Genomic DNA, 21,816 nt, shown 5'->3' on the forward strand with positions numbered 1-21,816 from the left:
CAGATGGCCCTGGCCAGGAGGCTGACCCCTGACCCCGGACCAGCCTCCTGGAAGCGTGTGGGTTGGGGCAGAGCGGGGCAGCTGTGTATCAGGAGGACACATAAAAGAAACTCAAGCTCAAGAATAAAAGTCCCACAGTCCCCTGAACGTGGATTCACATCCAAGAGCTGAGCCACTTTTCCCTGGGGGGCTGAATCATGGCCCCTGCCCAGCACTGGTGCCCGGTGCCCGCACTGGCTTCCCCCCCAGCCACCCTCCCCAAAACGTGCCTGGGAGGGCTCAGGAACTCTGTGGGGTCGGCCTGAGGGTGTCCAGGCAGAGGCGGCCAGGACGGCTCCACCACCTGTCCCCAGGACAGTGCCCCAGCTGACACCCCTGTGCCGGCCGACGGGAGGACGGATGGTTGCGGGAACACAGGACAGGTAGAACACAGGGACGCCACTTCCTCCAAACGGCACCCGGCTAACAGGGCTGCCTTCGCCCTGAGACACAGACGCACTCCAGGAAACTGTGGGCTGCGGAGTGGAGGGCACCAAAGGTTCTGTTATTCCCGACACGCTACCATAAAGCGGGGGTGAGAAATACGGGGGCTTTTTATCCACAGGGTTGGGGTCACAGAAGCCCTAGGAACTGAGGACGACCCCAGCAGCAGACACCGGGCAGGGGACACCAGGCAGCGGATGCTGGGCAGTGGACGCCAGCAGTGGACGTCAGACAGTGGATGCTGGCAGGGGACACCCGGCCTCTGGGCAGGAAGTCTGTGACACGTGGTCTTCACAATGCCCCCGAGTGGGTCTCTCCCACAGCCGGCTCTCCTCTTGGGGCCTGGGTCACAAAGCTCACACGGCTCGTCTCCAAGGCCGTCCCACACCTGCCAGCAGCATCAGACCCCGCAGCACTGAGCATAGAAGAGCCTGGCCGCCCAGACCAGACCCCACGTGCTGTGGCGACCTGCATGCCCACGGGTCCGGGCACCTGCTATCAGTGCCCCGCTGGGTCAGTCCTCTGACCACCCACAGACAGCAGAAAGGGCCAGCCCACGGCCTCAGCTCCCCTCAGAGACCCCACGGCACCTCCCACAGGCATGTCTGGAGAGGCCATACCCACCCAACACGCACTGGGGTTTCCGTCCTTCTGCCGTGAGTCTGTGTCCTGGTGGCCTTCTGGCCTCCGGCGGCAGCTGAGACGGGGCCACCCCCTCCAGCCCAACTGTCTCTGGTCTCAGATTACACCCACATCTGCCTGTGCTCAGCTGCAGGCAGGGCGAGGGACATGATAAGGACGGAGGCAGCAAGGAGAGCCCAAGCCTGGCGGGCAGTGTGCGCCCTCCACCTCGGCTCACCACAGAGGGCCGCCCGCGTCTGGGGAGTGAGGTGAAGAGGCTCCCGGAGGTCCAGCATCTGGCACGGAGGCCCTCGCTCTATCAACACAGCGGCCTGCAACCCCAGCACAGCACCGTCTCTCATGGGTCACGGGTCCTTCACTCTCAGTCCCACTCACTTGCCTCATCCATGAAGCCGAGGGCCTTGGAGACAGAACTGACCCAGCCTCCGCCCAGGCTGCCTCTGGCTGGGAAGGCGGGATGAGGGGGAGAGCCCACCGTTCGCTACTGTGGACCCCACAGGGAGGCAGAGAGGGAAAGGGCGGTACCAGCCCAGGGGGCATGCGGTGGACGCCACTCAGAGAGGGACAGTGAGGACATGAGGGAGCTGGGACACTCGGAGCGAGAGGGACAGAGAGGGACAGTGAGGGACAGTGAGGGACAGAGAGGGACAGTGAGGCCGGTGAGGAGCTGGGACGCTCGGAGCGAGAGGGACAGAGAGGGACAGAGAGGGACAGTGAGGGACAGCAAGGGACAGAGAGGGACAGAGAGGGACAGTGAGGCTGGTGAGGAGCTGGGATGCTCGGAGCGAGAGGGACAGAGAGGGACAGTGAGGGACAGTGAGGGACAGAGAGGGACAGTGAGGGACAGAGAGGGACAGTGAGGCCAGTGAGGAGCTGGGACACTCAGAGCGAGAGGGACAGAGAGGAACAATGAGGGACAGTGAGGGACAGAGAGGGACAGAGAGGGACAGTGAGGCCGGTGAGGAGCTGGGACGCTTGGAGCGAGAGGGACAGTGAGGGACAGTGAGGGACAGAGAGTGACAGTGAGGGACAGAGAGGGACAGTGAGGGACAGTGAGGGACAGAGAGGGACAGTGAGGGACAGAGAGGGACAGTGAGGGACAGTGAGGGACAGAGAGGGACAGTGAGGCTGGTGAGGAGCTGGGATGCTCGGAGCGAGAGGGACAGTGAGGGACAGAGAGGGACAGTGAGGCCGGTGAGGAGCTGGGACGCTCAGAGCGAGAGGGACAGAGAGGGACAGAGAGGGAGAGGGACAGTGAGGGAGAGGGACAGAGAGGGACAGTGAGGGAGAGGGACAGAGAGGGACAGAGAGGGACAGAGAGGGACAGTGAGGAAGAGGGACAGTGAGGGACAGAGAGGGACAATGAGGGAGAGGGACAGTGAGGGACAGAGAGGGACAATAAGGGAGAGTGAGGGACAGAGAGGGACAGTGAGGCCGGTGAGGAGCTGGGACGCTCGGAGCCAGGTGGACGCCACACAGAGAGGGACAGAGAGATCCCCAAATTTCATTCTGCAACCGCAGGTCAGAAAATCTGCTGAAGAAAACATCCTAACTACAACAGAAATCTTGGAAGATGAAATGCCTATTTTTAAAAAGTAACAGACCGGGCACGGTGGCTCACGCCTGTAATCCCAGCACTTTGGGAGGCCAAGGCGGGCAGATCACTTCAGGTCAGGCGTTCGAGACCAGCCTGGCCAACATGACAAAACCCCATCTCTACTAAAAATATAAAAATTACCCAAGCATGGTGGCAGGTGCCTGTAATCCCAGCTACTCAGGAGGCTGAGGCAGGAGAATCGCTTGAGCCTGGGAGGTGGAGGTTGTAGTAAGCCAAGGTCGTGCCACTGTACTCCAGCCTGGGCGACAGAGCGAGACTCTCAAAAAAAAAAAAAAAAAAAAAAAAAAAAAAAAAAGGCCAAGCATGGTGGCTCACACCTGTAATCCCAGCACTTTGGGAGGCCGAGGCGGGCGGATCACAAGGTCAGGAGATCGAGACCATCCTGGCTAACACAGTGAAACCCCGTCTCTACTAAAAATAAAAAAAATTAGCCAGGCGTGGTGGCGGGCACCTGTAGTCCCAGCTACTCAGGAGGCTGAGGCAGGAGAATGGCGTGAACCTGGAGGGTGGAGGTTGCAGTCAGCCAAGATCATGCCACTGCAGTCCAGCCTGGACAGAGCAAGACTCTGTCTCAAAAAAAAAAAAAAAAAATGTAAATAAAAAAAAATTACACAAATAAATAAAAACTAAAAAGATAACAGTATGTCCTGGGCGGTTTTACATAAATTAACTCCTTCAATATTCACACAGAAATGAGGCCCCGTATTGGTGCTAGAATCATCATTCAGATGAGAAAACAGAGAGATTAGGGAGTGGGGCCCGGTCACACAGTGAGGACGAACCCTCTCTACTGGCAGGTGTGGGAGGGCGTTCTCACGGTTTTATGAGGCCAGTGGTGACCTCCCTCTTGTGTCCCTCATGTCACCCTGATGTCACAGCCCAAGGTTTGGCTCTGCAGCCTTGGGGGCAGAGAAAGAGGCACCCCCACTGCCAGCTGGGCCGGGGCAGGCGCCGGGGCAGGCCAGCTCAGCCTCCTTTAGTGGAGCCAAGCAGACAAAGGCCAGGAGCCTCCTGACCAGCTCAAGGCCAGTGGACGCTGAGGGCAGGGGGCGAGGACACAGTGAGGGTGGCCAAGAGGCTGCCAAAAAGTGCCTGTGACCTGGTCATGGGACTGGGACAAGCCCGTCCCCAGGGTCCTGGAGGCGGATCTGGTACCCACACCTCTGGGGCACCCGTGGTGGGGCAGGGGCGGCCTGCTCAGCGTGGAGAGGGGCAGGGCGGCCTCGGCAGCTTCTCCTTCCCCTCCTCCCAGCAGGGCCTCGGCCGCCACCCTTCCTCAAGTGTCCCCACGTCCACCCACAGCCACAGCCCACCAGCAAGGCCTCTGAGAGGGAGGCGTCTCCAGGAACCTGCACGTTCACTGTGCATTACGAGAGTGGCATGCGCTCATCACGGAGCTTCATAGGAAAAGCGGCCTCTCCTGTGGGCCTTGCCCTGTTCACCGTCGTGTCCATACTGGGCGGGTGCTGAGGAGCCCCTGTCTGGAGACACCAGATGTGAAGCTGGCCATGTCCCCAGCCCCAGGCACCCCAGCAGGCCAAGCTGTAGCACAGGGACCTCCTCTGGGAAGCCAGGGCAGCTTCAGCCTTGGAGGCTCCCATTGTTCGGAGCCCAGCAAGACAGGGAGGAGCGGCGGATGTGGAGGGAAAGGGAACCCAGGCCGGCAGCCTTCCTGGAGCTGCTGCATCTGCCAGAGGGCTGGCCTCCCCGCCCCCACCCCACCGCCTGCCAGCCCTGGTGCTGAGCCACAGTTTAATGCAGTCTGTGGGACTCTGAATTTCCCAGAGAAGGTTCAAGCGCTGCCTGGAAACCCCCGAACCAGGTGGACGTGGGCAACATGGCCTTTCTGACCTCAGCTGTGCCTGCTCATGCAAAAGCTGAAGTTTTTTGTTTTTTTTTTGAGATGGAGTCTCGCTCTGTCCCCCAGGCTGCAGTGCAGTGGCACAATCTCAGCTCACTGTAACCTCTGCCTCCTGGGTTCAAGCAATTCTTCTGCCTCCAAGCAATTCTCCTGCCTCAGTCTCCCAAGTAGCTGGGACTACAGGCGCCCGCCACGACGTCCGGCTAATTTTTGTATTTTTAGTAGAGATGGAGTTTCACCATGTTGGCCAGGATGGTCTCTATCTTCTGACCTCATGATCCGCCCGCCTCGGCCTCCCAAAGTGCTGGGATTGCAGGCGTGAGCCACCGCGCCCGGCCAAGGCTGAAGTTTTAGGAGGAATCTGTGATCACCGTGGACATTCGGATGGAGAATGTTTCTTGGCTTCGGGGGAGGGAGAGAGGAACAGGAGCTCAGCCCCCTTTTCCTGCCCCCTGATGATGCCTCCTGACCCAGCGTGGGAGGGCCTCTCCAGAGGTGGATGCTCCCCTAATGACCCGGACCAGGCACTCTACCTAAAAGGACAAACCCAGGCCTGGCTGTTTTCGGGGGCAGGGTCCCAGGGGCCACAGACACGGATGTCCTGCTCAGTGACCAGGGTGGCGTGGACAGGTGTCCAGGCAGCGAGGCTGGGCCAGCACAGGGGCCAGGACACCTCCCGGGAAGAAGCTGATCCAGAGCCTGAGTAGAGGAGCCCACTGGGGAGGGATGAGCTGGAGCCTCTTGTGGGGCTGGCCTTGTTGACAGAGCTGGACACTGACCACATAAGGTCAGGTGCCTAAAGCGGCACAGGAGGGATGGGGGGATGTGGCCATTCCAGGAAGCGCCAGCCTGTCCCAGAGAGCGCTGAGGCTGTTCCAGGGGGCGCCATGTCTGTTCCGGGGAGCACTAGGCTGTTCTAGGGAGCACCGAGGCTGTTCTAGGGGGTGCTGTGTCTGCTCCAGGGGGGCACCATGTCTGTTCCAGGGAGCACTGAGGCTGTTCCAGGGGGCACCAAGCATATTCCAGGGGGCGCCATGTCTGTTCCAGGGAGCACCAGGTTGTTCCAGGGAGCACCAAGGCTGTTCCAGAGGGCACCGTGTGGGCTCCAAAGGGCGCCAAAGCTGTTCCAGGGGGCACCGAGGCTGTTCCAGGGGGCGCCAAGGCTGTTCCGGGGGCACCCTGTCTGTTCTGGGTGGGGGCTGTGTCTGTTCCAGGGGGCACCAGGCTATTCCAGGGAGCACCGAGACTGTTTCAGGGGGCGCCGTGTCTGTTCCAGGGAGCACTGAGGCTGTTCCAGGGGGCGCCGTGTCTGTTCCGGGGAGCACTAGGCTGTTCTAGGGAGCACCAAGGCTGTTCTAGGGGGTGCTGTGTCTGCTCCAGGGGGCACCATGTCTGTTCCAGGGAGCACTGAGGCTGTTCCAGGGGGTGCCGAGGCTATTCCAGGGGGCGCCGTTTCTGTTCTGGGGGGCCATGTCTGTTCCAGGGAGCACCAGGCTGTTCCGGGGAGCACCAAGGCTGTTCCAGAGGGCACCGTGTCGGCTCCAGAGGGCGCCAAGGCAGTTCCGGGGGCACCGAGGCTGTTCTAGGGGACACTGAGGCTGTTCCAGGGGGCACCCTGTCTGTTCTGGGTGGGGGCTGTGTCTGTTCCAGGGGGCACCAGGCTGTTCCAGGGAGCACCGAGACTGTTTCAGGGGGCACGGTGTCTGTTCCAGGGAGCACTGAGGCTGTTCCAGGGGGCGCCGTGTCTGTTCTGGGGGGGCCATGTCTGTTCCAGGGAGCACCAGGCTGTTCCAGGGAGCACCAACGCTGTTCCAGGGGGCACCATGTCGGCTCCAGAGGGCACCAAGGCTGTTCCAGGGGGTGCCGAGGCTGTTCCAGGGGGCACCAGGCTGTTCCAGGGGGCACCAGGCTGTTCCAGGGAGCACCGAGACTGTTTCAGGGGGCGCCGTGTCTGCTCCAGAGGGCGCTGAGGCTGTTCCAGGGGGCACTGTGTCTATTCTGGGGGGGGCCTCTCTGTTCCAGGGAGCACCAGGATGTTCCAAGGAACAGCAAGACTGCTCCAGGGGGCACCGTGTCTCCTCCAGGGAGTGCCGAGGCTGTTTCAGGGGGTGCCAAGGCTGTTCCAGGGGGCGCCTTGTCTGTTCTGGGGAGGGGGGCATGTCTGTTCCAGGGAGGGCCATGAGTGTTCCGGGGGCACTGAGGCTGTTCCAGGGACCCTGCTAGCTGGGGGTTGCACTTTGAAGACATCCCACTCTGCTTAGGTGGAGAAAAGGCTGTAGAAGCCCTTGGTACCTGTGCAGGGAGAGTCAGCTCTGTGCTGAGGCAAAGCCAGGGTCCCATGCGCTCCCTGGCCCTGACGGTGGTCTCCAGGGGTGGTAACAGGGCCTCATCCCACAGAGGTGCAGGCCCGGGGCCTGCAGATGGCCTTGGAGGAGGCAGTGGATGAACGGAAGGGTGAGGGGTCTGGGCCCATCCCGAGGGACAGGTGCGTGGTCAGGGTCCCACAGGACAGCCAGGGTTGTGCCTGCTGAGGGGGCCGCATCCACGCCAACCCCCGCCCAGCTCAGAGGCGGCCCCTACCCCAGGACGCGGTGACCTGAATATGTCAGGGAAGGGGACATGCCTGGAGGTGCCCCCACAGCCCTCAGCACCCACTGGGAACACAGAAGAGGAAGTCCCTGGAGTGGTTTGAGGCCCAAGGAGGCAGCTGCATGGGATAGGGAAACTGAGGCAGAGAGCCTCAGCTGCTGCCATATGGGAGCGGGGCTTTCACAGGGGAGAGGACCATGGCCCTGCCTCATGGAGGGGCTGCCAGGCAGGGCGTGTGTAAGGTGGGCCTGGCCAGAGGCCAGGGGGCGGTGAGTTAAAAGGCAGTAAACCCACAACAAACGGGGGGTCCGCAGCCCAGGGCGAGGCGGCCGGGCCAGGGCCTCACAGCGCTCACTGCTGTTTACAAGGACTTCAGGGTGAAGGACATGAAGGGGTCCTGGGCCCCCCTTCCCACCCCCTGCCCACAAAGACAGGGCCCTGGACAGCTCCCATGGGGGCTGAGCCCCTCCCAGGAGGCTTCCCGCCCCGGCCTGTCCCCGGCGCAGAGAACAGTCTGAGGCTCGGGCTGACACCCCAGGCACTAGGCAGCCTCCGCTCCCTCCCAGCCTCCGTCTCCCGAACCCTGGTCCAATCTTCAACTTGCAGGGTCTTGATTTGTAGGAACAGGAGGGAGGGAGGCTGCATCTCCCCTCGGGCTGTTTATCTTCAGCACTGAACCTGCCGGGGCAGCTGAGCTGAGGAGGGATGCAGCCTCCCTGGCTCTGCCCCAGGGGAAAGCGCCTCTCATTTCTCTTTTATAACCTGAAAAAGCTGCTGGGAGGGCAGATGTTCTTCTTGACTCCAAGGGATGAAAAAAGGCTCAGTGTAAAAAACTAGGACACTGAAGGCCACCACGGAACCACCCAAGACCCAAGAGACTGTGGGTTCCCTGAACCCCGGGAGGCGGCGCTGAGCACCCAAGGGGGTTTCAGACCCTCTGCCTGGCACCCCGAGGGACAGAGGGGACCAGAGCTCCCACCTCTGCGACCAGCCCTGAGCAGCTGCATGGTCCCCGCCACCTCCCCTGGATCCTGTCACAGGCCTGGCGCCAGGCCACCCACACTGGGGCCGAAGGAGGCAGCCTGTCTTGAACGCCGAGGACAGCAAGGTCACAGTGGGGCCTCCAGACTCACAGGGTCCCAAGCTGTGGACATGGTAGAGAGGCCCACAGCTAGGGGCCAGCGGCCTGGCCCTCGTCACTGAGTACAGAGTGGGCACCACCACCCCCCGTGCACCCCCACGCACCTCCCCCGACAGCCCCAGGTAGACTCGGCACCATCAGGCTCAGACTCACCCGTGCAGCGGCGCTCACCAGTGGCGGGGTCACCAGTGGGGTCTCCCGGGTCCATCCTCAGGGTCGGGCCGAGGACGCTGGCAGGCAGCTAGGAACGAGGATCTGCAGAAACAATCAGGTGGGGCCCCTGAATGAAGAGCCCCCTCCAACAGGCAGCCCGTGGAGCCCATGCCCGCAGCCCCTGGAGGTGGTAGAGGGACCTGGTACCTGGGGCCCCCAGTCACTGAGCACAGCGGGCAGCTCCACACTCCTCTCCCAGCTGGGGTGACGGCTGCCAAGTTTGGACCCTGCATCCAGTTCCCCGCCAAACCGCACCAGCTTTCAGCAGGGAGGGCAGGGGATGGGAGGGCCCCGGGGGGGCACAGTAGACAAACCCTCACAGGCGGGCAGAGGGGCCTGTTCTTGAGGACAGCATGACTCCCCTTGCCATGGCCCCCTCAGGCTGTGTGTCCTGCCCCTGAGGGAGCCACACGGGAGAGAGGCGCTCTCCTCCAGAGGGCAAGGGCGCCTGCAGGACCAGGGACCTGGGAGCGACGCCCTCAAGGCCAACCCAGCACATGGCTCCATTAGAATCTAGGCGGCTGCTGACAGCTCTCATCCCAGGCAGACCTCAGCCTCCCTCAGAGAGTTTTTTTTTTCTTTTTGAGACAGAGTCTCCCTGTGATGCCCAGGCTGGGGTACAGTGGGGCGATCTCGGTTCACTGCAACCTCTGCCTCCCGGGTTCAAGCGATTCTCCTGCCTCAGTCTCCCCAGTATCTGGATTACAGGCATGAGCCATCATGCCCGGCTAATTTTTGTATTTTTAGTGGAGACAGGGTTTCACCATGTCGGTCAGGCTGGTCTCGAACTCCTGACCTCAGGTGATCCGCCTGCCTCAGCCTCCTGAAGTGCTGGGACTACAGGTGTGAGACACTGCACCCGGCCCCTGGGAGTGTTTTTGATGCAAAACCCTTGTCTAGACTTAGGAGGGTTACCCTTTTCCTTCAATCTGGTTACGCAAGGCTGCATAAAAAGGCTTTCTTTGGGCGCAGTGGCTTAAGTCTCGCTCTGTCGCCCAGGCTGGAGTGCAGTGACGTGATCTCGGCTCACTGCAAGCTCCGCCTCCGGGATTCAAGCCATTCTCCTGCCTCAGCCTCCCGAGTAGCTGGGACTACAGGTGCCTGCCACCATGCCCAGCTAACTGAATAAAAAGGCTTTCTTCGGGCGTGGTGGCTCAAGCCTGTAATCCCAGCACTTTGGGAGGCTTAGACGGGCGGATCACGAAGTCAGGAGATAGAGATCATCCTGGCTAACCCGGTGAAACCCCATCTCTACTAAAAAAAAAAAAAATACAAAAAACTAGCCAGGTGTGGTGGCGGGCGCCTGTAGTCTCAGCTACTCGGGAGGCTGAGGCAGGAGAATGGCATAAACCCAGGAGGCTGAGCTTGCAGTGAGCTGAGATCTGGCCACTGCACTCCAGCCTGGGCGACAGAGCGAGACTCTGTCTCAAAAAAAAAAAAAAAAAAAAAAAAAAAAAGGCTTTCTTCGAGTGTATAGCTTTAGTTTGAATCACCCCCAGCAGTTACACAAAGCTCAGCACGAGAACTCCGAATCCTAACACAGGCGTGCAGGAGAGAGCTGCACGGCCCTCCCCCAGGCAGCCCTCACAGCAGCCATTCTCGGGAGACAGATATTCCCGGGGAGACCGACCTGTGTGTGTCTCAGTCACAGGCGGCACGGTCACGTCTTGGCCTTCAGTTTTACACATTACTGACCAGCTCCGCCCAGGCAGGGTGAGAATCTGTCTTACCTGCGGGCCAACACACACCCCTAAACACACAGCAACACAACCTCCTAAACAAAGTTACGTGGACATTGTCTGTGGACTCAGGACTGACAGAGGCCGATCGTAGCCACATCAACAGCATTCCCAGCCGTGTCACGTGGAGGGTTACGATGGCTTTTCCTTTCTCACGAGGGCTGCTCCAGACTCTGCTCTGCCGTGGGGGAGGGACCGCTGCCCTCCCACTGCAAACGACGTAAACCCAGATGATGTATCTTAGGAAACCAGTTTACGGACAACAGGCAGTGTGAGGCTGCGTTTCCCGACAGCAGAGCCGTGCCCAAGGCGGCCCCAGGACAGCTGCTCCCCACGCTGGAGCCCAGGCTGGGCACAGAGTCCCACCATGCTGAGGGGGCTGCTGGGGGCCACACACCGGCAGGAGGGGCTGCTGGGACAGCGAGTGTGGTGGCAGGAGAACCACCAAGCCTCCCAGGACCCACGGCCCCAAGGCTGAGAATACAGTGGAGATACCAGAGGCCACACAGCACCTGACGCACTGCAGTCCAGCCCAGCCCAGAGGAAGGACCACATCAAAACACAACCAGGACCAGAACAGCTACAGTCGAAGACCACGCTGAGAGGAAGGCCTGCTCCACAGCCTCCCACCAGATCCAGACCAAACCCGCGAAAGCTGGAGGACAGATCCAGACCAAGCCTGTGAAAGCTGGAGAAGGACAGCCTCTGGGTGGGGGTTGAGTCCCACCCAGACCCAACTTAGGAGGGTTGAGAAAGGCCCTGGGCTCTCTGAAGAGCCCAAGACAAAATGTCAAGACACAACCCTAAGTTCAAGGGACTCAGCCAGAAGTTGAACAGCCCACAGGAGCAAAAAACAATGCTCTTCAGAGGATGATACCTCAATCCAGAGTTTCCACAATGGATAATTCACAAAACTCAGTGCATAATAAAAATCACAAGACCTAAAAAGAAACAAGAAAATCTGACCCATAAACAAGCAGAGAAACACAAAAAACAGAGAACAGAAAGCAGCTTCGAGGAAGGCCTCGACGTTATTGGTGTTGGCAAAGACTTTTACACAATGATTGCAACTGTGTTCATGGAATGAACAGAAAACATGTTCAAAAAGTTCAAGGAGGCCAGGCACAATTTGGGAGGCTGGGGCGGGAGGATCGCTTGAGCCCAGGAGTTCAAGACCATCCTAGGCAACATGGTGAAACTCTGTACAAAAAAACTAAAAAGTAGCTGGGTGTGGTGGCTCATGCCTGTGGTTCCAGCTACTCAGGGAGGTGAGGCAGAAGAGTTGCTTGAGCCGCAGAGATCAAGGCTGCAGAGAGCCGAGATCACACCACTGCCTTCCAACCTGGGTGACAGAGTGAGACCCTGTCTCAAGAAAACCCCAAAAAACCATGAATAAAATTTTAAAAATATGGTTTTAATGAGTAAAAGGAGAGAGGGAAATGAAGATTATGTGAAACTACATAAAAGAACTAAATGGAAACTCTGCAATAAAAAGTGTAATCACTGAAATGTGTTTGACTCACTGACTGTGCTTGACAGCCGACAGATGGCAGATGAGTCGGTGAATCTGAAAACAGATCAAGAAGGACCAGATTGAAAGAACGAGGGGGAAATGAACTGTGGCTCCACGGCCCACAGCCAAGCATCCTCCGTTCCCCTGGTGAATGGCCCCCTCTGCAGCACTGCACACCTGGCTGTGCGGTTCACATGCTTCGTGGAGACAGCCATTCCCCAGCCTCTGCCTGCCTCCATCTGGATGGCTGCACTGAAGCCCTGCTCACCCGGGACTCCCTTCCCTCTTGTCCCCTGTGCTCCCCGAAGTTCACTCCTAGTTCTACGGGAGCACATTTTCCAGGAGCATCTCAGGCAGAACCGCAAGGGAGGAGCACTGAGTAGCCCTTTGCTTGTCTGAGAATGTCCCCATGACCATGTGCACCCAACTAACTCCCCAAGACACACAGGCAACCGCATCCCCAAGACACACACGCAACCATGTCCCCATGACACACAACCACGTCCCCATGACACACAACCACGTCCCCAAGACACACAGGCAACCATGTCCCCAAAATACACAGGCAACCACGTCCCCAAGACACACAACCACGTCCCCAAGACACACAACCACGTCCCCAAGACACACAGGCAACCACGTCCCCAAGACACACAACCACGTCCCCAAGACACACAACCACGTCCCCAAGACACACAGGCAACCACGTCCCCATGACACACAGGCAACCATGTCCCCAAGATACACAGGCAACCGCATCCCCAAGACACACAACCACGTCCCCATGACACACACGCAACCACGTCCCCATGACACACAAGCAACCGTGTCCCCAAGACACACAACCACGTCCCTGTGACACACAGGCAACCACGTCCCCGAGACACACACACAACCACGTCCCCGAGACACACAGGCAATCACGTCCCCGTGACACACAACCACGTCCCTGTGACACACACACAACCACGTCCCCATGACACACAGGCAACCACGTCCCCATGACACACAGGCAACCACGTCCCCAAGACACACAGGCAACCACGTCCCCATGACACACAGGCAACCACGTCCCCGTGACACACAGGCAACATCTCCATGACACAGGCACACAGATGTCCCCATGGCACACAGGCAACCATGTCCCTGTCACACACGCACACCATCCCCATGACACACGTGCAACAATATCCTCATAACACGTGCGCACCTACATCCCCATGGCACACGTAGACTGTCCCTGTGACATGTGGGCGCTGACATCCCTGTGACACACATGCATCTATGTCCCGTGACACACACACACCGCAGCTCCACTGGAAGCCTGGCTATGCGTGGCTGTGAGGCAGGGGTCATTCTCCTGATGGTCATGGTAATGCCTCTCTGCTGTATTCTAGCCTCAGGGGTTGCTGAGAAATCTGATGCCCCCTGACTCAAGTGCCAGCGTCTTCTGGGGAGGCCCCGGGGCTGTGGCCAGATCCCAGCAGGATGGACGTGGCGTGGTCCCCTGGGGGCTCCATGGCTACCCTTTTGCATGTGGCTTCCCGATTGTGTCCTGCCCTCCACGCCCTCGGTTCTGTCCTCGGGAACTCCTGCTGTTTAGAACTTACACTTCCTGGGACTAATTCTGTGTTCTCATCTTTCCTCCTCTGCCTTTTTGGGAGATTTCCTGAACTTTATTTTGCAACCCTCTCATTGAATGGTTCATTTCTGCTATCACAAATTTGACCCTATCCACGAGTTCTGGTTTTCTGAAGCTTTTTCTGAGGGTCTCCTCTCTTATTCCTGGCTTCTCCTCCTACCCCCGTTATTAGTTCATTTTCACGCTGCTGATAAAGACATACCTGAAAGTGGGAACAAAAAGAGGCTTAATTGGACTTATAGTTCCACATGGCTAGAGAGGCTTCAGAATCATGGTGGGAGGCAAAAGGCACTTCTTACCTGGTGGTGGCAAGAGCAAATGAGGGCCAGGTACAGTGGCTCACTCCTGTAATGTCAGCACTTTGGAAGGCTGAGGCGGGCAGATCACCTGAGGTCAGGAGTTCATGACCAGCCTGGCCAACATGGTGAAACCCTGTCTTCACTAAAAATAAAAAAAGTAGCCAGGCATGGTGGCTCACGCCTGTAATCCCAGCACTTTGGGAGGCCGAGGCGGGCAGATCACAAGGTCAGAAGATCGAGACCATCCTGGCTAACACGGTGAAACTCCGTCTCTACTAAAAACACAAAGAATTAGCCAGGCGAGGTGGTGGGCTCCTGTAGTCCCAGCTACTCGGGAGGCTGAAGCAGGAGAATGGCAAGAACCCGGGAGACGGAGCTTGCAGTGAGCCAAGATCAGGCCGCTGCACTCCAGCCTAGGCCACTGAGCGAGACTCCGTCTCAAAAAAAAAAAAAAAAAAACCAAAGTAGCCAGGCGTGGTGGCAGTGCCTCCCAGCTACTCGGGAGGCAGAGGCAGGAGAATCACTTGAACCCGGGAACAGGGGCTGCAGTGAGCTGAGATTATGCCACTGCACTCCAGCCTGGGTGACAGAGCAGAACTCCATCTCAAAAAAACAGAGAAAGAAAATGAGGAAGAAGCAAAAGCGGAAACCCCTGATAAACCCATCAGATCTCATGAGACTTACTCACTATCACAAGAAAAGAAAGGGAAAAACTGGCCCCCATGATTCAATTCCCTCCCACTGGGTCCCTCCCACAAGGGGAATTCTGGGAGATACAATTCGAGTTGAGATTTGGGTGGGGACCTGGCCAAACTGTATCATTTCACTCCTGGCCCCTCCAAATCTCATGTCCTCACATTTCAAAACCAATGATACCTTCCCAACAGTCTTAAAAAGTCTCAACTTATTTCAGCATTAACCCAAAAGTCCACAGTCCAAAGTCTAATCTGAGACAAGGCAAGTCCCTTCCACCTATGAGCCTGTAAAATCAAAAGCAAGCTAGTTACTTCCTAGATACAATGGAGGTACAGGTATTCGGTAAATTCCGTTCTGGGCTGGGCGCGGTGGCTCATTCCTGTAATTCCAGCACTTTGGGAGGCTGAGGCGGGCAGATCACCTGAGGTCGGGGGTTTGAGACCAGTTTTACCAACATGCAGAAACCCCATCTCTACTAAAAATACAAAATTAGCCAGGTGTGGTACATGCCTGTAATCCCAGCTACTTGGGAGGCGGAGGCTTGAGAATTGCTTGAATCTGGGAGGCGGAGGTTGCGGTGAGCCGAGATTGCGCCATTGCACTCCAGCCTGGGCAACAAGAACGAAACTCCATCTCAAAAAAAAAAAAAAAAAAAAACCAAACAAAAAAACCCCAAAAAAACTGTTGCAAATGGGAGAAATTGGACAAAACCAAGGGGTTACAGGGCCCAAGCAAGTCTGAAATCCAGCAGGGCAGTCAAATTTTAAACCTCCAAAATGATCTCCCTTGACTCCAGGTCTCGCATCCAGGTCATGCTGATGCAAGAGGTGGGTTTCCTTGGTCTTGGGCAGCTCTGCCCCTGTGGCTCTGAAGGATTCAGCCTCCCTCCCAGCTGCTTTCATGGGCTGGTGTTGAGTGCCTGCTGCTTTTCCAGGCACAAGGTGCAGACTGTCAGTGGATCTACCATTCTGGCATCTGGATGACAATGGCCCTCTTCTCACAGCTCCACTAGGCAGCGTCCCAGTAGGGACGCTGTGTGGGGGATCCCACCCATTTCCCTTTTTTTTAGACGGTGTCTCGCTCTGTCACCCAGGCTGGAGTGCAGTGGCACAATCTCAGCTCACTGCAAGCTCTACCTCCCAGGTTCACACCATTCTCCTGCCTCAGCCTCCCAAGTAGCTGGGACTATAGGTGCCCGCCACCACGCCCAACTAAATTTTTTTGTATTTTTAGTAGAGACAGGATTTCACCATGTTAGCCAGGATGGTCTTGATTTCCTGACCTTGTGATCTGCCTGCCTTGGCCTCCCAAAGTGCTGGGATTACAGGCGTTAGCCACCGCGTCCAGCCCCCACCCATTTCCTTTCTGGACTCCCCTAGCAGGGGTTCTCCATGAGGGCCCCACCCCTGCAGCAAACTTTTGCCTGGACATTCAGGCATTTTCATACGTCTTCTGAAATCTAGGCAGAGGTTCCCAAACCTCAATTCCTGACTTCTGTGGACCCACCGGCTCAACACCACGTGGAGGCTGCCAAGGCTTGGGGCTTCCACCCTCTGAAGCCACAGCCCGAGTTCTATGTTGGCTCCTTTCAGCCATGGCTGGAGTGGCTGGGACACAGGGTACCAAGTCCCTAGACTGCACACAGCACAAACACCCTGGGCCTGGCCCACAAAACCACTTTTTCCTCCTGGGCCTCCAGGCCTGTGATGGGAAGGGCTGTCATGAAGGTCTCTGACGTGACCTGGAGACATTTTCCCCATGGTCTTGGGAATGAACGTTAGCCTCCTTGCTACTTATGCAAATTTCTGCAGCCAGCTTGAATTTCTCCTCAAAAAATTGCTTATTCTTTTCTACTGCATCATCAGGTTGCGCATTTTCTGAATTTTCATGCTATTTCCCTTTTTAAACAGAATGCTTTTTCTGTTTTGTTTTTGAGATGGAGTCTTGCTCTATCACCAGGCTGGAATGCAATGGTGTGACCTCGGCTCACTGCAACCTCTGCCTCCCTGGTTCAAGTGATTCTCCTGCTTCAGCCTCCCGAGTAGCTGGGATTACAGGTGTGTGCCACCATGCCCGGCTAATTTTTGTATTTTTAGTAGAGACGTGGTTTCATCATATTGGTCAGGTTGGTCCTGAACTCCTGACCTCATGATCCTTCCGCCTCAGCCTCCCAAAATGTTGGGATTACAGGTGAGAGCCATTGCGCCCAGTCCCAGAATGCTTTTAACAGCATCCAAGACACTTTTTGAATGCTTTGCTGCTTAGAAATTTCTTCTTCCAGATACCCTAAATCGTATCTCTCTCAAGGTCAGAGTTTCATAAATCTCTAGGACAGGGACAAAATGCCACTAGTCTCTTTGCTAAAAGATAACAAGAGTCACCTTTGCTCCAGTTCCCAACAAGTTCCCCATCTCCCTCTGAGACCACCTCAGCCTGGACCTTATTGTTCATATCACTATCAGCATTTTTGTCAATGCCATTCAACAAGTCTCTAGGAGGTTCCAAACTTTCCCACATCTTGTCTTCTGACCCTCCAAACTGTTTCAACCTCTGCCTGTTACCCAGTTCCAAGTCACTTCCACATTTTTGGGTATCTTTTCAGCAATACTCCACTCTACTGGTACCAATTTACTGTATTAGCCTGTTTTCACACCGCTGATAAAGACATACCTGAGATTGGGCATAAAAACAAGTTTAATTGAACTCACAGTTCCACATGGCTGGGGAGGCCTCAGAATCATGGTGGAAAGCGAAAGACACTTCTTACACGGTGGCGGCAAGAGAAAATGAGGAGAAACCAAAAGTGGAAACCACTGATAAACCCATCAGATCTCGTGAGTCTTATTCACTACCATGAGAATAGCATGGGAAAGACCAGCTCCCATGATTCAATTACTGCCCCCTGGGTCCCTCCCACAACAGGTGGGAATTCTGGGAGATACAATTCAAGCTGAGATGTGGGTGAGGACACAGTCAAACCATATCACCCACCTCGGGAGACCCTGTGGCTCGGCTTGGCTCATCTCCTGCAGGGTCCCTGGCGCTGATCCCTCTCCTCTCCATGGCAGTGTGGGGACTGCGATGCGTATCTGAGAGTGAGGCACTAGTCGTCTGCTTGGAAATGAGTTGGAGGCACCCCAGGAGTGGGACCCCACAGTGAGTGACCCAAGGGGCCCCGGAAGATGCAGACCTGACCGCGTCTCCCCCGGGACGGTCTGTCCAGGAAAAAGTCCTCCCAGCCGCACCTGCCAGTCACCAGGTTTGGGGGCACAGGCAGGGAGCTGCAGACCCCACTCCTCTGCAGCCCTCCCCACCCTCAGCCCAGCTGCAGCAGCACCCAGAACACCCTGGCCCAGGGTCTCCAAGGGTGAGGGCCGCAGGGTCTGGCAGCACCCCATGAAGGCTGCCCCAGGTCCCGGTTTCAGCCCTCCAAACCCCCGTACCCAGGGAACCTGGGCCTCCATTCCTGAGCCCCCCAGTTTTGCCTCTCCCATTCTCTTTGCCCCTAAGGGATTTTGCCTTTTTAATTCTTTTGCTGTCACCTTAACTGGCCTTAGGGGAGATAGACCAGCAGGCCTGAGATCCAGGGTGTTAGGGCTCCTCCCAGCAGGGCAGACCCAGCCACGCAGAGCCCACCGCCAGCTTCCAAGGGCTCCCGAAAGGGGGTCGCTGCCTTCTCAGAAGGCCCTCTCCACCATGCCCAGAACCGTGAATGCCCCAGCCTGGGCTTTTCGCCAGGAAATGAAGGGAAAGACAGACCTGTGGGATGGAGGTGGGTCCCAGCGGGGGCAGTCACACCCCCATGCCATCTCTGCACAGACCCCGAAGGATGTGGAGTGCCCTCCAGGACCGTACAAAGCACCACAGGGTGCGAGCGACAGGGACGTGTGTCCTCACTGTCCTGAGGCTGCAGCTCTGACACTGGGTGGGGAGGGTGGGCCCCACTCCATGGGTCTCCTCCCTGGGTCCTCACGGGTACCCCCATGTGTGTCTGTGTCCTGATCTCCCCTTCTTATGGCGACACCAGTCCTACTGGATTAGGGCCTACCCCAACAACTTCATTTCACCTCTGCAAAGACCCCATCTCCAAATACAGTGACATGGGGCCTAGGGCTTCAACATGGGAATTGGTGGGAAACAACTCAGCCCACAGCATATCACAGGTCCTTCCCCCAACAGAGGCAGAGGCTCCCCACGCCAGCTCTCGGGGAAGGGTCTGGGTGCCCACGGGGACTCTGCACACTATTCTCTCCGCCTCCATGAAAGAGGCGTGTCCATCTCCCGGATGAGAAAACTGAGCTCAGCCAGGATCAAAGCAGGTCTCGTCCCAGTCTCCTCACTCTACCACTCTCCATTTTTATTTGCTTTTTCTTGCCTTTTGGCTGCCTATAAAGGCAATTATTCATGTAATACAATATTTGGAAAACTACATTTGCAAATTCTGAAAAATCATGCAAAAACATCACTAAAAGCCAGCCGGGCACAGTGGCTCACACCTGTAATCCTAGCACTTTGGGAAGCCGAGGCCAGAGGATCACCTGAGGTCAGGAGTTCGAGACCAGCCTAACCAACATGGAGAAACCCCATCTCTACTAAAAATACAAAATTAGCTGGGTGTGGTGGTGCATGCCTGTAATGCCAGCTACTCGGGAGGCTGAAGCAGGAGAACTGCTTGAACCCAGGAGGCAGAGGTTGCGGTGAGCCGAGATCACGCCATTGCACCCCAGCCTGGGCAAAAAGAGCAAAACTCCATCTCAAAAAAAAAAAAAAAAAAAAATCACTAAAAGCCACAGTCCCCTCCTGGCCACTCCTGTCTCCTCCTCGCTCCTGGTGCCACCTCATCTGTCTCAGCCTCTGCCTGTCCCCTCAGAGCTGTGGCCCAGCCCTCCTAGGTGCGGGGGAGGGGCCACACACTCTCCCACAGGTGATCCGGGTGCTGAGAGGGGACACAGTGCTGTCCCACAGGTGAGCCAGTGGCCATTTCCAAATTCCCAGGGCCTCTGTCAGCGGGTGTCCAAAGAGCCTGCTTGGGAGCCCCGCACATCTACATGTCCCACCCTTGGACCTCCAAAAAGCACTGGGGGCCGGCACAGTGGGCTCTGACCCACAGGGATGCTGGGCCAGCACCCCTGGAGGAAGGCAGTAGGTACCCGGGGCCTGAGCAGGGGGCAGAGCCCCAATCCCCGCTGCTTCCCCCCGGCTGCTCCCTGGGGACCCCCGGACCACAGTACCAATGGGGGCAGGGTGGGCCCCCCACACAGGTCCTGGACTCACGTACAACGTCCTCTCACCTAGGCTCGTCCTGGTGTCCGTGGCCCAAGGATTTGCAGAGCTGCAGACGGAGCCCAGGGCGGCTGTCGCAGGCCACTCACCCATCCCCAGCATCCGCAGTTTCTCAGGCTTTCAACAATAAACTTTATGTCTCATGGTTCAAGAAATGCCAGGCTCTGGGCCGAGAGGCAGAAGGCTCAGGCACAGCTCCCACTTTTTAAGGCAGCAGAAGCCACCATTTCTCTCTATTGTTGGTTTCCTCCCTGGATCTTTTGCTGAAAGCACATTTGTTTTTCTTTTTCTTTTTTTTTGAGACAGAGTCTCACTCTGTCCCCCAGGCTGGAGTGCAGTGGTGTGATCTCGGCTTACTGCAAGCTCTGCCTCCCGGGTTCCCGCCATTCCCCTGCCTCAGCCTCCCAAGTAGCTGTGACTACAGGCCCCACCACCACGCCCGGCTAACTTGTTTGTATTTTTAGTAGAGATGGGGTTTCGCTGTGTCAGCCAGGATGGTCTCGACTTCCTGACCTTGTTATCCGCCCACCTTGGCCTCCCAAAGTGCTGGGATTACAGGCGTGAGCCGCCGCATCCAGCCTGTTTTTCTTACATTACGTTGAAGTAGATCAAGTTCCTGATAAATGTTAGATTTAGCCTGACTCAGCATGAGCCTGGCTTCTCCCGCCGGTCGGTCGGCACATGGGTGGGTACCAGGCACACAGTCTCCCTGCCCTGCCTACCATCTGCTGTCCTGGAACCCTTGGTGGGACCCGCTGCCCACAGACACCTTGCCCATGCCCCAATGCCAGGCGGAGGCCTCTGTGCTCTGAAGAGTGAATAAAACATGAAACTGGCCAGGCGCAGTGGCTCACGCCTGTAATCCCAACCTTGTGGGAGGCCGAGGCAGAAGGAGCACTCGAGCTCAGGAGTTTGAGGCCAGTCTGGGCAACATAGTGAGACCCCATCTATATGAAAAAAAAAATCAGGCCGGGCACGGTGGCTCACGCCTGTAATCCCAGCACTTTGGGAGGCTGAGGCAGGCCGATCACGAGGTCAGGAGATCGAGACCATCCTGGCTAACACGGTGAAACCCCGTCTCTACTAAAAATACAAAAAAATGAGCCAGGCGTGGTGGCGGGCGCCTGTAGTCCCAGCTACTCGGGAGGCTGAGGCAGGAGAATGGCGGGAACCTGGGAGGCGGAGCTTGCAGTGAGCCAAGATTGTGCCACTGCACTCCAGCCTGGATGACAGAGCGAGACTTCGTCTCAGGGGAAAAAAAAAAAATCAGCTGGGTGTGTTGACATGCACCTGTAATCCCAGCTACTCGGGAGACTGAGGTGGGAGGATCACTTGGGCCCAGGAGGTCAAGGCTGCAGTGACCCAAGATTGGGCCACTGCATTCTAGCCTGAGTGACAGAGCAAGACCCTGTTTCAAAAAAAAAAAAAAAGAAGGAAAGGAAAGGAAAGGAAAAAAAAAAAGAAAAGAAAAAGGAAAAGGAAAAGAAAAGAAGGAAAAGTGAGGCCCTGCACAGAACCAGGGTGGCTGGCAGCAAGTTATCTGGAGCCAAGGGTGAGTGCTGAGTGCAGCGAGGGCGGGGTGAGCCTCGTGAAACCCCCATCGCACAGGGAGGCCCTGACGGGAGGCCACTGCACCTCTGTTTGTCTTGTCCCAAACAGCAGAGGCAACGGCTGCTCCTGGCCAACACTCCTGCCCCTGGCGTGTCCCATGGCCGTCTGGAGTGTGGACTTGGCTTCCGGCACCAACGCACCCCTGGACCCCGAGATGGCGGCGGCATCAGTGGCGCTGATGGTGTTTGATGAGCAAATGAATAAAGGCAGCAGGTCCCCCACCACCACCACCTCCACTCCCACGGGCACTCCCAGCGGCTCCTGGAAATTTCCCTGAGTTCTCAGTACTCCCCCAGCCACAGGCTCAGTGGGCGTTAGACCCTCTCCCCAACTCTCCTCTGGGGCGTCTGTACCCCGACCCCCACCCCAGGCCGCTCCTCAGCCCCCACCCCTCCCTTCCAGGAGTACAGCCCGGCCCCTCCGCAGGCTGGGGACGGCCTTGCGGGCTGCGGGGACCCGATGGGGCAGCCCCAGCCAGGCCGTCAG

At 57.3% G+C, this 21,816-nt stretch overlaps 1 protein-coding gene and 1 pseudogene across 7 annotated transcripts in view; both read right to left on the bottom strand.

Annotated features, from left to right (window-relative positions):
• EXD3 (exonuclease 3'-5' domain containing 3) overlaps positions 1-21,816 on the bottom strand; it is a 120,027-nt gene that overhangs the window by 80,683 nt on the left and 17,528 nt on the right. For 5 of the 7 annotated variants that reach the window (XM_073022122.1, XM_008005466.3, XM_073022119.1 and 2 more), the window contains exon 2: positions 8,488-8,589. In XM_073022122.1, coding sequence (XP_072878223.1) covers positions 8,488-8,542 — 55 coding nt within the window. In that variant the 5' untranslated portion in view covers positions 8,543-8,589. Of the gene's footprint in view, positions 1-8,487; positions 8,590-17,427; positions 18,281-19,727; positions 20,116-21,816 lie in introns of those variants that run through there. The other 2 variants (XM_073022120.1, XM_073022121.1) reach the window with 2 other exon arrangements.
• On the bottom strand, positions 4,954-7,077 carry LOC140713026 (uncharacterized; annotated as a pseudogene).

Source organism: Chlorocebus sabaeus, chromosome 12 (assembly GCF_047675955.1).
Source record: "Chlorocebus sabaeus isolate Y175 chromosome 12, mChlSab1.0.hap1, whole genome shotgun sequence".
In the NCBI taxonomy this organism is placed as follows: Eukaryota; Metazoa; Chordata; class Mammalia; order Primates; family Cercopithecidae; genus Chlorocebus; species Chlorocebus sabaeus.